Raw genomic sequence first — 14,751 nt, 5'->3', positions numbered from 1 at the left:
GACCTAGCATTGTTTGCGCTTCTGCAGGAAATATTAGAAATATTTCTTGGAAACAACGAGAGTGGTACAATAAAAACAGCATGTAATAGGCACTATAAGGTAAATGGGAAATGAGTAGTAATGACCAGAGATGTCATAGAAATTCAAAAGATGGAGAGTGATGACTGTGGGCTGGGGTGGTTGAGGAAAGGTGGTATTAAGGAGGCAGGTCCTGAGAATTAGGCTGGAGGGAGCACATTGTGCTGGGTGAGTGGAATCCTCACTGTTCTCAGTAACCTCAGGGCTCCTGGTGACATGACAGTAGCACAGCCTCACTGAGTCTCGGAAGAGGCCTCCCTGCCATCTTTGTCTGCAAGGCATTCTGCTTCACACTCATTCTCAGAATGGGATGGATGGGCTCCAGAGGGCTGTATTGTAAGAGGAGATGGAGAAAGATGTGCCAGTCATGGAGTCTGTCCTTGAGGGCTTGGAGTCCAGAGGTGAGGCATGAGACTGTAAATGTGCTGGAACCTGGCCTTGCCCTGGGTGGACAGGCTGGTACCCCTCTGTCCTCCAGCGCTGTACTTGCCAGAGCTGTTGTGAGCGAGAGGTATGCGTCTTGGTTCTCTGTGTGCGCAATCTATTTGGCACAATCTGCCCTTGGAAAAATGTTTTCCTTTGGTTCCCAAAGAGCTATATAAGCAGGTGATTTAGACTTCGCTGTTAGCACCTTTGTCAAAATATGTCAACTTCAGAAGTATTTTAAAGTTTTAGAAATATTTTTATAGGAAAATCATCATCATCATCATAAAGTAAGCCTTCGACTTTCTGTATTGCTTCAAGGCGAGGTCTTATTCTCCCATACTATTTTAGTTTTTAAAAAGACCATGGTTTTTAAACTAGCTGTCTTTAACAGGTCACTCCATACATTTATTCTTTGAATAACAATGGGCCCAGCATCTGTTCTTCATTTATTTTCCTCTTAACATCTTCCTTCCTCTTTATCTCTTATTTGTGCTTGTTGGAAATGGTATTTTGGGTTGAGGTTATTTTAAGGTGGTATTGAAATAAATCCTGAGATTGTCCTCTTGTTCAACAGTGCATGTTCTTTGAAGCTTACACATCCAGGGTCATCCTACCAAAATAAATTATATGAGCTCTGTGCAAGACTCTCAAGTGCCTGACTCTTAATTTATGACAGTTGGCTGCTGGCATAACGTTTATAGTTTCCTCTGAGCAAAAATGGACTCCCTTTTTTTTCTCTGCCTTTTCCAAGAATTCGTAGCACTCTCATTTCCTAAGTAGCTATGGCTCTGTTTCACTAACTATTTTAGCTCTGTTATCCCTCTCAGGGATTTCTTTTTTAAGTTTAGTTAAATATTAGTCAAATCTACTGTTTTAACAATTGTGTAGATAGGTGGAACTCAACAACCTGCCCATTTATAGGCATTCAAGGCTATCTGAGATCATCAAGATATTTCTTTACCTTGACCTAAGATGGATAGAAATATCCTTATCTATATAGAAAATTTGATTTTTTTCTTATTTTAGAGCAAATTTCACAAAGCTTACATCTTTCACAGAGTATAACTTTATTGGAATTATCTGAAGATCTGTTAGTGGCTCAAAAATCTGTAGACATATGTATGTCAAGCACCCTGTTTCCTATGTGCAGATTGAGAAATATGTAGATTCTTCACTTTGGAGGCTGACACACTACATATTCTTCTAACATGCATACAATTTCAGGATCTTTATTCCAAGGCTGGATACCCATGATGGCTTCCCTCCCTGGGAGCTTCCTGCCCCAGAGTGGAACCCTCAGCACTGTGTATCATATCTGACTATATTAACTATGCTTTAAACATAATTTAGCTTCATAGAAGGACAAATTTTTAAAAGATAAGTTTTCAGGGAGCTTGAAAAGAGGATTATTGTTATGCATTCTCAGTGTGTATCCCATGAGCATTTGTCTGTTATATCACCGATATGGATTTTATGAAAAGCAGAATCTTGTATGTCTTCTGGTTACATGTTATATATATATTTTCTTGGATTGTACTTGTGATTCACGCCTTTCCCTCAGTTCTTCTCCAATATCTGACCTCTGAATAAAATGGTCCTGGGAAAATATTTTCATTGGTTTTATAGTTTTAAACAGATTAGATCTGCCTTTTGGGAGAAGGATGGTGTTCCTGATTTTTCTACCAAATAGCTGGATTAGAAAACTCTTGAAGCTTCATGACCACCCCCTTTTATTTATTTAGATGATTTTATGCAAGTAAGAAAAAAGCGCTGCTTTTAATTTTTGTAATTTAAAATGTTTTTGCAATAAAGTTTATAGTATGATTTTATTTTCCCAGTTTTATTGAGATATATTCAAGTGTGTACAACGTAATGATTCGATATATGTATATATTACAAAATGATTATCACAATAAATTTTGTTAACATCTATCACCTCAGTCAATTTTTTTTCTCTTTGGTTGAGAACTTTGAAGATCTACGTTCTGAACAACTTTCAAATGTATAGTACAGTACTGAAAGTGCTTCTTTTTAAATTGGAAAAATTAAATACTTTTTTTTCTGCTCTCGTAAGAGATTATAACCACTCTGATTGTCTGAGGAATGTTTTATTGCTTTACTTTTTCTTCTTCTGTGTCAAGGTACTTTGCAACTGTAGTTGGATAGTTCCCCTCTTTCTTGCATACCTCGTTGTTACCACTACTTTAACAGGGGAAGTGAAGTCACAGAGATGAGGTTATCATCCAGTGGGAGCAAATTAAACCTCTGAAGTCTTCGTTGTGGATTTGTTTATCAGTAATTACTGTTTACTAGCGATTACCGAGTTGTACACTTTTTCTCTCACACATACAGTTATTCACAGGTGGAATCATTCATTGTCCAAGAGCTCTGGATTCAAACTTAAAACATCTTAAAACATCTGGATTCAAACTTAAAGCAACACGAGGACACCTACCATAAATAAGACCATTCGGAATTTCTAATAGGGTGGACGTTTCTATAGTTAGTGTGTGGCTTATTAGAAGTGAAACTTGATTCCTAAAGGGGTTCGCCTCATGCTGCAGGTTATCGCATATTCTTACCTGAAACACACCAGTATACATTTGAAGATTCTAGCCAGCTAGTCCTGGGACCACCTGGGAAACCAAGCTCTCCAGGCTGACCTCAGTACTGTGGGCATCTGCCCCTCCAGACGAGATGAAGTGAACAGGCAGAGGGTTAAAATGTTCCACAGGCTGCTCTGTACAGAATTATCAACACTTTGGTTTTAGCCAGAGCTTTTTCCTTGTCAACCATATTAACTCTTTAACTGAAATTTAGGGAAAATGAAGAATAGTTTTTGAGCCATGATATCCTTCTTTAATCTAGAGTATGAGGCCTGGACTGAAGAGGTAAAGTATAGGAGAGGTCTAGGGAAGCAGATGTGGGAATCAGACACTTCCAGTTTGAAATTTGGCTCTATCATTTTCTAGCTGTGAGACTTTGGGCACTTCTATTTCATCACTCGTAAAATGGGATAATGGTGTCTACATTCCAGCTAGGGTTAGAAATACTGTTTGGGTAACACCTGACACTTGATAGTTGCTTAGGAAAAGGTAGTGAGTATTGTTACTATTATTGCCCTTCCTTCTTTTGCCCCCTCTGCTCAAGGGAGAAGTTGAAAGGGATCTGTCACTGTTGTGCTTCCATCTTTCCCATCACCTTTTCTGGAAAATTAGTTCTGGATTGGCCTAGTCGTGATTCTCAGTAGTTAGTTAGTGGCGGGGTGGGTTAGTGGGCACAACTTAAAGCCAGAGCGGTCTCCACACCCAAGGCTGGATACCCACGACGGCTTCCCTCCCTGGGAGCTTCCATGCCCCAGAATGGAACCCTCAGCACTGTGTCCTCAGCACTGTGTAACCGCTGCATGTGATAATGAACCCACGTTAATTAGTGTGTGTTTTCAACTGCCGTATTAATGTACATTTTTGTGTTGTACATCTTCATGTTTTGTGGCTCATATGGTGTGTTCTCCTTATAACAGAAGAACATTTTAGGAAGAATGGGCTCTGCCTTTACTTTTCACTTCTCATTGCTGTAATGGTCCCAAGTTTGGTTTCTGAGAAAGTCCTCCTTGTTACTGAACCACTTTCTGCCCAGTGGTGTGGAAATTTGACGGGTGGGCTCTAAGGAGCCAGATCACTCTGCGTGCCACCCACGCAGCCTAAATGTTACCATCAAAGATTGTGGAAAAATAGTTGGATGGCTAGATAGAAGGATTTTAAAACATGTTTTCATAAATCAGGTTAGTATTCTGACGTAAACATACATTTCACATAACGTTTTCTTTCACTTTATCATGAAGAATTTCATAAGCATTAAGATTATACATAATACTTTAAAAAGATGCTGTCCGATCTTTGTTAAAGGCAACCAGAATACTTCGTGTTAACACTACAATAGGACGCTTCATTAATTCAGACTTAAAACCAAGTGATACTTAATTATCAGAGGCAGAAATGACTCTGGACACCTTAATAAATACTCCAAGATCCCCAGGCCGCCATTTCCTAGTACTGCAGAAGGAGGGAGAAAGAGAGGAACTTCAGCTGGAGAAAGGAGCCTGGGGACGGAACAAGAGCCAACCTGGCCCAGGCCGGGCAGCTTCTCGCCAGGCTGGTGGGTGGTGCGCTTGGGTGTGGTGTGTTCAACTTTCTCTGTTGGGCCTCAAACACTGAATATCAGTGTAGCCTTGGGCCAATTCCAGACACTCCTGCAGCATCTGATTTTGCTGAGGCTGGTGCTTCCTTTCCTTAGGAAATCTTAAGTTTTGTGTGCTAACCACGTTACTGAGTGGCTGAATTTCTGGACAATTTACTATTGAGTTACTGTGTGTATATTTCCACAGTTGCTGTTTTGTGTGCTTTCTAGTTTTTCTGTGTGGTACCACCGAGTTGGAACTGCAGCCTGTTAGAATAGAGAAGTCGTTAAAAGCCCATTAGGCCCTTTACAGAAGTCAGAACCCAGAGATAGTAACTCAGCTGCCTACGCCCAACAGTTCTGTTTCAAAATCAGAACCAGAACCAGAGCTCAGGCCTCCTGACTCGCAAATTCTTTATTTTTCATGTTGGTAGAGTTAGAAAATGTCATGATACCAAATTTAGCATGACAAACTATTTATCTAGCTGCTTTTCTTAGATTAGAACATAAACTTGTCTTTGGTTTTGGCTGCTGCAGACATTTTGATTTCTCCCTGTTCAACAACTTCTGAATCTCTTCCCCCAAATGGCGGTGACCTACAGCCTAATTTATATGATACTGAGCGTCTATGGCCCAAGCAAAGCCAGTGGCTGGTGCCATTCATTTTTCTTTTATCTTTTTCAAGAATAGATAACCCTACCCTGCGCTTTGGGTTCTTTGTCCTGCAGACCCGTTTTGCTTTTCCAGATAGATGATTCTGGAACCCGAGACGTTTAGCAGTCCAGTAATCAGCCTGAGGGGTAGAAAGTAAAGGCTCATTCTATTAAGGTTGTAGTTAGAAGGTGGCGTACTGGGGAATCGTAAGACAGGCTGTCTTTCAGCGATTTATAGGGCCCTCCCGATTCCAGGCCACGAGGGAAGGGTCAAGCTGAACTTGTGTTCCGCAAACGTGGTGTCCCGTTCCAGGCCTGTCACTGTCTGGTGGGGCCCAGTGTTTTCACTGAAGCTTTTCAGGCTTGGCCTAGAAAAGCTGATGAAACTTTTTTCCTCTCTCAATCTAACCCCAACCAAGCAGGGATGGGAATGGAACGACATTAAACTGGGGCACAGAGTTCTCCACTGAGTCTGTACGAGTCTTGAGGATACACAGATTCTATCTTATCTACCCTTTTGTTCTTCTCAGAACCTAACACAGTGTTGCACGTAGGCGTTTTGTGGAATGGAATGGGATGTTTGGTGTTCTCACTTTTATTAGTCCTGAGAATCCCAAACGTTTCCTTGGCCAGTGTTTGGGGCCTTGTACCTCATTCCCAGGCTTTCTGTCTGGGTTTTGCCTCGAAGCACATTCTCATAGTAGTTTGTGAATTTAGTTTTAGAGTATGATTTTGTCTAGAAACATTCTGTTTTCAAATACTGATTTTATGTATAAAGTTGTTTAAAATAATTGTTAATCACTTATCCTAAATGTATTAATTTTGAATAATAAGACTAAAATGACCTCACAGGCATTTACCAGTGCTCATCGCCTTGGCAAACAACGAGTTCAGGCTTCGGAGCTAGACAGACCTTAGCTCCAGGATGGAGAAATTTGTCAGGTTTTAAACATAACTATGAAATGGAGATTGCATAAGGACCTAACTCCTTGGGTTATTATGAGGATTCACTGAGGTCAGATATGCAAAGTGATAGCGCAGCGCATGGCATAGAGTAAATATAAAAATATTTGTTGTTTTTATTATTATTTGGTTAATTTTTACATGTACCGAATGACAGCTGGGATTGGCCTGATCCATGAGATATTGGTAAAGTTATTTCGAACACGTTCATTTTATTCCCTTCAGAAGTCCAGAGCTCTCCCCCGATTTCTGCCAGCTTCCCTGGAGGTTTGCATTTTCGTAGTCACCTCTGGCTTAATCTTCTGATCCCATTGAATCCGTTCAGGTCACACATTGTTTCCGCATACATTTATGCGTCTCTGTTCCACGACACAGCTATGGAGAATTAGAGCCACAGCCCTCTTTAGCTCCTCAAGGCAATCTGGTATATAGCCAACTCCCCTGAAGATTTGGGCAAAGGAAAGGTTCATACAGCAGAAGACGGAGACTGGACTCTTGCTCCACGTGCCTGGGGTTATTGCCCCCGGCACTTCTCTGCCTAATCCAACAATACTTAAAATGATGTATAAATGTTTTCTAGAATACACCAAAAATTAACGATGCTTGTGTTTGGTGATTTTCTTTCCTGCTTTCTATATTTCTGACTCTTAAAAACATTACTAAATAAGTATATGCTTCATAATTTTTAAAAAGACCAGTTTTTAAAGCTGGGGTAAAAAACTTCATAGGAGTGGGGAGACTTCAGCATAAGCAGGATAAATCCTTGCCCAGTGATCCTTATCTCTTTTTCCTAATCCTTTAAAATGTATTTCTCACAAATTCCTCCTGATGGGAGTCATTTTTTTTTTTCCTGTGTGAATCACAACTTGAGATGCCCCCTCATTGGCAATATTAATAGTCTTCCTTCTTGAAAATGTCTTGACATGCCAGTTGCTTCTGGAAAGCTCTTTGTATGCTTTGGCTGTTTGCTGCTCTGGGTGGAGTTTGAGTGGCCAGGCTGTTCCCCTCTGGCTCCTGCCCAGTTCTAACCTTAACTTTTACGAGGAGCAGATGAACCTCTACTTTTTCAGCTCCCTTTAGCTCCTTCCTCCAGCTGTTGTGTTATGGCTTCTGATGCCAGTGCTCCCAGCACCACTCCTGCTGACGTCACCAGAGTCTTCCATGTTCCCGAATTCAGTGGGCATTTTACAGTTCTTGCCTTACTCGATCTCAGCAGTGTTTGACATCAGCACTCCCTGTCTCTCAAACCACTGCATCTGCACACGCTTCCTTGACAGTGGGCTGTCCTAATGTTTCTCCTAACTGGCCATTCCTTCCTAGTTTGCTTTTCTGATTCCTTTCTTCCATCCAACATTTAAATGTTGGCTTTTTTCAGATCTCTTCTCTTCTCACTCTACATGCTCTCCCTAGTATCCTCTTTCGGTCTCATGGTTTCAGATATCATTTATATGCCAATGACTGCAATCTCAACTGCATTTCAGCAAATCTAAGACATCGTGATTGTAAGATGCACTGAGATTTTGTGTACCACAAAGAAAGACAAAAGCACAAGCACTGCCAATTAAATGACGCAATGGCTTCTTGCCACATTAATCATAAGATACATTTCATTTGCAGAAATGTCAGAATGTGAAGAATGTACACACAAGTATTAATGATATATTGCAATGGGATTTGCATAGATGAGCTGCCATTTGCAGAGCATGAATACCTAGTATGTCTTAAGCATGGTGTTCCTAGGAACATGCGAATGGGCTGCAATAACTCTGTCTAGATAAACTGGTAGTTTCCGAAGAGTCATAACTCTTCAAGTCTGAAAGAGGCCTTATTACCACATGACTTATTATATGTGTAGATGAGGTGGAATTAATTTAGCTGGTCAAAGAAGAAATGAGGTGGAGTTACTGAACCAGTGGGTCTTCAAAATGTTGCCAAAACTCTTGAGATTTGTGTCATTTTATTTAGAGTTAACTGACTTGAGTGTCACAGTCAAGAATGTTCTGGCTGCCTGAGTGTAAACCATGTGGTGGAACTGAGCAGGGCTCCCTGTCTTCACAGAATTTCTCAGACAACTAAATTTTAATTTTTGATACTAATTTCATTTGTTGTTGCGCATCACTGGGAAATCTTGCTGTTGGTGTTTCCTTAATTGTCATTTGTTTCTTTTTTCCTCCCTCTACTTCAAAATTACTCTTGACAGCTGTGGGACCTGTAAGAACTATTGCCAGATTTTGAAATATAATTTTCCTCAGCAGTATCCAGAGTTAACAAGAAGACATGGAAAAATCTCATTGACTATTCTAATCTACCATCATCTGCAAACGTTTTTCAGTTCCCACTCAGGTTTTCTAAAATTAGTTAAAGTCGTATGGCTTCCTTCACTTCTATAGGGAGAACAATTCATGGTAAATTTTTCGGCCTCAAAATGGTATGTTATGTTCAATATGATTATCCCAATAAAGTTTTGTTTCATTAATCATAAGTTCAGGGAAAATTGTTTGCATTCCATTTTTGGACGTTGTTACCTGGTATTTCGAATATCACCCCTGGGCTTCTGCTTAATTTAGCTAAGCACATTTTAGCATGCAAATGACTTTTTTCCCCACAGAAATGTTCCAGAAATAATATATCCCCTTGCTTTTTTCTTCCCACAACTCTTTTCATAATGTCTTTCTTGTAATTAAAAATAAAATGTTGAATGCTAACAATTTAAATAAAATATTCTTTTGAAAAACTCTTGGGTCAAAGAAGAAATAAACACTCCATTTATAGACTATCTGTAAAGTAAGAAGAATGATAATACCACAAACAAAACTCATAAGATGCAGTTAAAGATTTACTTGGAGGAAAATGATTGAACTTTAAAACTTGTTATTAAACAAAAAGAATGAAAATTAATGAGCTGACTATTAAACCTGAGAATTTGGAAATGAACAAGAAAACAAAACCCACATAATACACCGAAGGAAAGCAAGTTAAAACATTTATTAACAAAAATGAGCAGAAATTAACAATTAGAGAAGAGAAAACTTTTAAATTGATAAATCCAGTACCTGTTACTTTGAAGAAAAACTTTTGTCTATCTAACCATGAAAATGTAAGAATATAATTTACAATATTAGGAGTGAGGGATAAAGACAGAAGGATTAAACCACAGATATGAATGGAAAAATTGTGAGAATTTAAAAATCAATTAGTAGATAATTGATAAGATAGATGTCAAAGTGATGTTTAGTAAAAGGTGGAAACATTTGAACAGATTTATAACCATAGAAGAAATTGAAATAATTATTAAAGAATTATTTCTATGTAAAGAAGTTCCTATATTTGTTTCAAATAACCAATAATTTGTATGTTGAAATCTTCCCAATTTGTTGATGTAATGATAAGTGATGAATTCACTGTTAAAAGTAGCACAAAAAGGCTAGCACGTGCCTGTCTCTCTTAAAAGCATAGATGCAAGAAAAATAAAAAATAAAAATGGAAACAAAACAACTATAGCATATAAAATATAAGGAATATTAAAGCACCAATCCACCAGTTCCAAGTTGGTCATGTACCAAGAATCTGAGATTTCTTTAAAAATTATTATTGATAATATGGGAATAAGAAAAGCAAATATTTATCTAAATACATATTAAAAAGACATATTGTTCATTCCTGATTTTCAAAAATCAAAACTCGTAGTAAACTAAGACTAGGTAATTTCCATAATGCAATTAAAAAAATGTCATCATCAGGCTCAATGGTGAAATATTGGAAGTGCTCCTGTTAAAAATGGGTGCAGGCGAAAAGATGTTCAGCAACATGAGCCATCAGGGAAATGCAAATCAAAATCACAATGAGATTCCATCTCATACCTAGTAGGATGGCCGTAGTCAAAAAGAGAGTATAACAAGTGTTGGCGAAGATGTGGGAATATTGGAACCCTCATGGTGGGTAAATGGTACAGCCACTTTGGAAAACTCTGGGAGTACCTCAAAAGGTTAAGCAAACAGTTACCATCTGGCCCAGCAATTTCGTTCCTATGTGTATATACATGTATATCCAAGATAAATAAAAACATGTGTCCTCACAAACACACAAGAATGTTCATAGCAACATTATTCACAATAGCCAAAAAGTAGAAACAACCCAAATGTCCATCGGCTGACAGATAGATAAATAAAAGTGTTATATCCACATACTGGAATATTCCTTGGCTATAAAAAGAAATGATAAAATCTAAAAATGGATGAACTTGAATTAAAACGTAAATTGAGAACATGATGCTAATTGAGAGAAACCAGTCACAAAGTACAACATATTGTGTGATTCTGTTTATATGAGATATCCAAAATAGGCAAATCCATAGAGAGAGAGAGTAGAATGATAGTCGCCTAGTGCCGCTGTGTTTGGGGGAGACGTGAGGGGTGACTGCTAATGGGTACAAGGTTTCTTTTTGGGTTGATAAAAATGTTTGATGTGATAATGGTTGCACAGTAATGATATGCACAACGCTGTGAAATACTTAAAACCATTCAATTTTGTACTTTAAATGAGTGAATTGTATGAAAGGTAAATTATGGCTCAATAAAGCTTTTATTAAAAAATAAAAACAACACAAGTGACCACTGTTACCACTGTTATTTACTGCTATTCTGAAGGTTCTAGTTAATGTCATTAAACAAAGGGGAAAAAGAAGTACAAATACTGGAGAAGAAGAGACAAATTATTACAGAAAATATTTTTCTCTACTCAGAACATCCAAGAGACTTTATTGAAAAAATTATTAGAACCTGTAAAAAAAAGTTTGGTAAAGAGACAGTTTAAAACACATATAAATTAGGCCATAGGCTACTGTCCTGACTATAAAAACAGTTCTTATGATTATGTAAGAAATGATGGTCACCTTGTAGGAAAGTAAACCAATGATATGAAGACCATTTACAAAAGAGACAGTGATGAATGACCACATGAATGTGGAACACATCAGTAAGAAAAGAAACTTTTAAAACCATGAACCAACAGGTTAAGGACACTGTTCTTGATCGAGCATCTTTAACATACGTAGCCATTCATAGCATACAAGGCCTCGGGATTTATGCAACCACCTCAGAGTAAATGATATGATGAAATAGTTTAAATACCTAATTCTTTATTTACCTCATTAGGTCACTGGAAAGTGGGAAGAAGTGGGATGGGATCCTAAGTGCTATTTCCCAAAGTATGGTTTGATTCAAAATGATCAGAGGAGACCGAAGTGGTGGTTGTCCTGAGTGCTGTTCGACCTTGGAGTTGTCCCGAGGACTGTTTCTTAGGTCAGATACCCCACTAGTTCTTCCCTGGAGCAGCTGAGAAGCTGTGGACTCTCCAATTACACCAGGACCCTAGCTTCTACATGAGGCTAAAGAATGGAGTTAGATACAACTCACTAATCCTTAGCAGCCTCGTGGAAGCAAGAAACCATCCTGATGAGAGATGAGGATTGAGCGAGTATCTGTCTGTCTGTCTGTAGGTCATTGATCTTTGGCAGTAGCAAGTAGCACTGCTCAGCCTGCCGTCATTTCAGGAATGTTCATTTGGTGACTGTGACTCTTGTCAGAGTCATCATCTCTTCAGTTTTCACTTGCCCTGTAGAGGTTGTCTTGCCATTTCCATTACCTTTCATATTGCAGTGATCCCAGTGCACACATCCTTGAACCTGCTCTGCATATAAGAGGCTTGTGCTTGATGAGAATTGTTTCTGAAACCTCTCCTAATGGTTCAGATTAGCTCAGTGGTGAGAATTTTATTTTTTAAAGAGATTTTATTCTAAATGAATGTGAGCATCTTAATTTGGGAATATCTCCCAAATTAACATGCAGAAGATTTCTCTGATACTTTTTGCTCCCAGATGTATATTTATATTTTCTGCTCACTTATGTGGAAGCAGACAGCCTTGAGACTGGTTTTTACAACTGAGAAACACTCAGAAAAGTACATTATTTTCTTTTTAATAGAAAATAAAATCCTACACAGTTATTGTGTAAACTCAGAACTTTGATGTATATACTTCTCACCTTTAATTAGAATTATATAATTATAGTGAAATAAAAATTCAGACCTATTTAAAATACAGAAAGGGCATCCTTAAAAAATAGGGTTCATAAATCTTTTGTGGTACATTCAATGTTATATTTAAGTAATGAGTGACTTTTTACCTTTTGATATACCTAATTCTGAGATCTAAGTAAAGGGGGCAGATTTTGTTTTTTATTATTGGGAGAATTCTCAAAATTATCTTTAGGATTAAATGCAAGTTTACCTACTTGTTACTTATTTTTGCGACTAGCTCTTGTGCTTTACTATAACTCTGTCAAACTGATTTCTCTAGGTCGAAAATGTCCGCTTGGTAGATCGACTGTCTTCTAAAAAAGCAGCCCTAGGTACTTTGTATTTGACGGCTACTCATGTCATATTCGTGGAAAATGCACCTGACACCAGAAAAGAAACATGGGTATGCATTCCTTATTTTGGGCTTTACGCGTTTGAAGTAAAAACTTTGATCCTCCATTCTTTTGTTTGTACTCAGGGTGAAGTGGGTGGGCTTTTGGTGTGCAGGTGCTCAGAGGACTGTTTTAAGAATGTGACCTTTGCCTTTTTCTGTACAGAGGCAAATCTGTTTGATCCCCTTATTCATTTTAAACACCAATTATTTGACCAACATCAAAGTTAGACCTAGAAATAGCCAGAGATGCAAGTGGTTCATGTTAAAGCCATCAGGTAGAAATTCAATAATATCATCATGCCAGATAACAGTTCTTTTACTATGTTGTCTCTACTTTTTTGATAATAAAAAGAGTAGGCATTAAAAAAAAGAAAAGAAAATGAAAGCTAGGGAAGAGTCCTACTATCAGGTATTTCTGCTACTTAATAATGAGACCATTCTTATTTGATTTAGCCCCCTAACTATGACATTATGACCAAGAGCTGGAGTCCCTGAACTGTAGATTTTTGCCTTTTCTATATTCTGTAGATATTATGTTTTCAGCAGATGGTGGCAGGTACTAAGTAAAGAGGAATTTAAAGAAAGAAATGCTGCCATCGAGGACTAAGCAGAGACCCTCCTAAAATACCAGAGATGCCCTTCAGCATGATTTCGTTAAAAATAAATCTCTTCTGCAGCCTGACTGACCACCAACAGCTTAGAAAACAAGCTCAAATTGCTCCTGAACTTGAACATTCCACGTGGAATTCAGGAGCATGGTGGCCCTTCCCAGCGGAGTCATCTCTAACTTTTGTTGATTGCAACATTTATTTTACTAACTTCTCATGACCTTATTTAATTTTAGCTATTAACTACAATCAACATTTGACCACCAAAATGTTCCCGTACCTGGACTTGTACAAAATTGTATGCCTAATAGTTGGCTTCAAATAATTAGCCTGGATATCAGAAAACTTGGCATTAAAAAATAAAATGATAAATTTAGACAGTTGGGGTTTTTTCCCCCCAAACATCCCAGTTCTTGTCATCTGAGTGCAGGTGCTGGGCTAGCTGAAGGTTGGGGAGTGTTTCTTGTCCATCTGTATGGCTCAGAGATCTGTGTTACTCCTCGTCATATTTATCAGTTATGTGTGCTTAGCTTATCCACATTAATTTTTGATTGTAGATTCTTCACAGTCAGATTTCCACCATTGAAAAACAGGCAACAACTGCTACCGGATGCCCTCTGCTTATTCGTTGCAAGAACTTCCAGCTATTACAACTCATCATACCGCAGGAGAGAGACTGCCATGATGTGTACATCTCTCTGATCCGCCTTGCAAGGCCAGGTAGGGCAGAGGATCTTGACAATTAATATGGACCCACTCTTATGAAAACACAAATCACATTCAAGAAATTTGTATAGTGCTTGAGAATTATATGGTGTTTTAGGAATTACATGTTATCCCAGGCCTTAGACGAGGCCAAGAAATCTGAATGACATAGTTCCTTGTCTTTTAGGGTCTCTCCCTGAGTTGTGTACTATCTGAACCTCTTTCATTGTTCTTTGTATTCCCTTTATCTCAGTGGGGGTCATAGTGTGTTTCCTTCTGGGGTGAAATCATCTTAAAATTATGCCCTTCTGGTACTGAGATACTTGAGCCACTTTGATTAAGGTCTAAGACCAAACTGACAGATTGTTTTGTGTGGAAAAACCTTGATTTCAAACAGCTCTGGTGCTGTTTTCCCCCTCCTGGGGCCTTTAAAGTTTGGTTTCTGTTGCTTTTTGATAGGAATATATGTTTCCCAAGATTGGTATAAGTAGACCTTTGTTAGCATCAGTGAATCTTCAAAGTATGGATCTATCCAATTCTTCTATACAGAACCCCCTTAAATGTCCTAGGAAGAATATTTGATTGATTCGAAATGTGTTTTCAGTTACTCTCTTGTTATATCCCTCATCTTGGGTCTTCGGATATCTCACTTACTGTGCGCTTCTAATGA

At 38.3% G+C, this 14,751-nt stretch overlaps 1 protein-coding gene across 3 annotated transcripts in view; it reads left to right on the top strand.

Annotated features, from left to right (window-relative positions):
- The window catches only part of MTMR7 (myotubularin related protein 7), an 87,506-nt gene that overhangs the window by 17,673 nt on the left and 55,082 nt on the right, over nt 1-14,751 (top strand). For 2 of the 3 annotated variants that reach the window (XM_016129892.2, XM_036228611.1), the window contains exons 2-3: nt 12,655-12,777; nt 13,934-14,096. The exons of the other annotated variant lie outside the window; for it this stretch is intronic. In XM_016129892.2, coding sequence (XP_015985378.2) covers nt 12,655-12,777; nt 13,934-14,096 — 286 coding nt within the window. The remainder of the gene's footprint in view (nt 1-12,654; nt 12,778-13,933; nt 14,097-14,751) is intronic. 3 annotated transcript variants of the gene reach the window in all.

Source organism: Rousettus aegyptiacus, unplaced genomic scaffold (genome assembly GCF_014176215.1).
Source record: "Rousettus aegyptiacus isolate mRouAeg1 unplaced genomic scaffold, mRouAeg1.p scaffold_m13_p_11, whole genome shotgun sequence".
Taxonomy (NCBI): Eukaryota; Metazoa; Chordata; class Mammalia; order Chiroptera; family Pteropodidae; genus Rousettus; species Rousettus aegyptiacus.
This window is presented reverse-complemented; position numbering and strand designations above follow the sequence as displayed.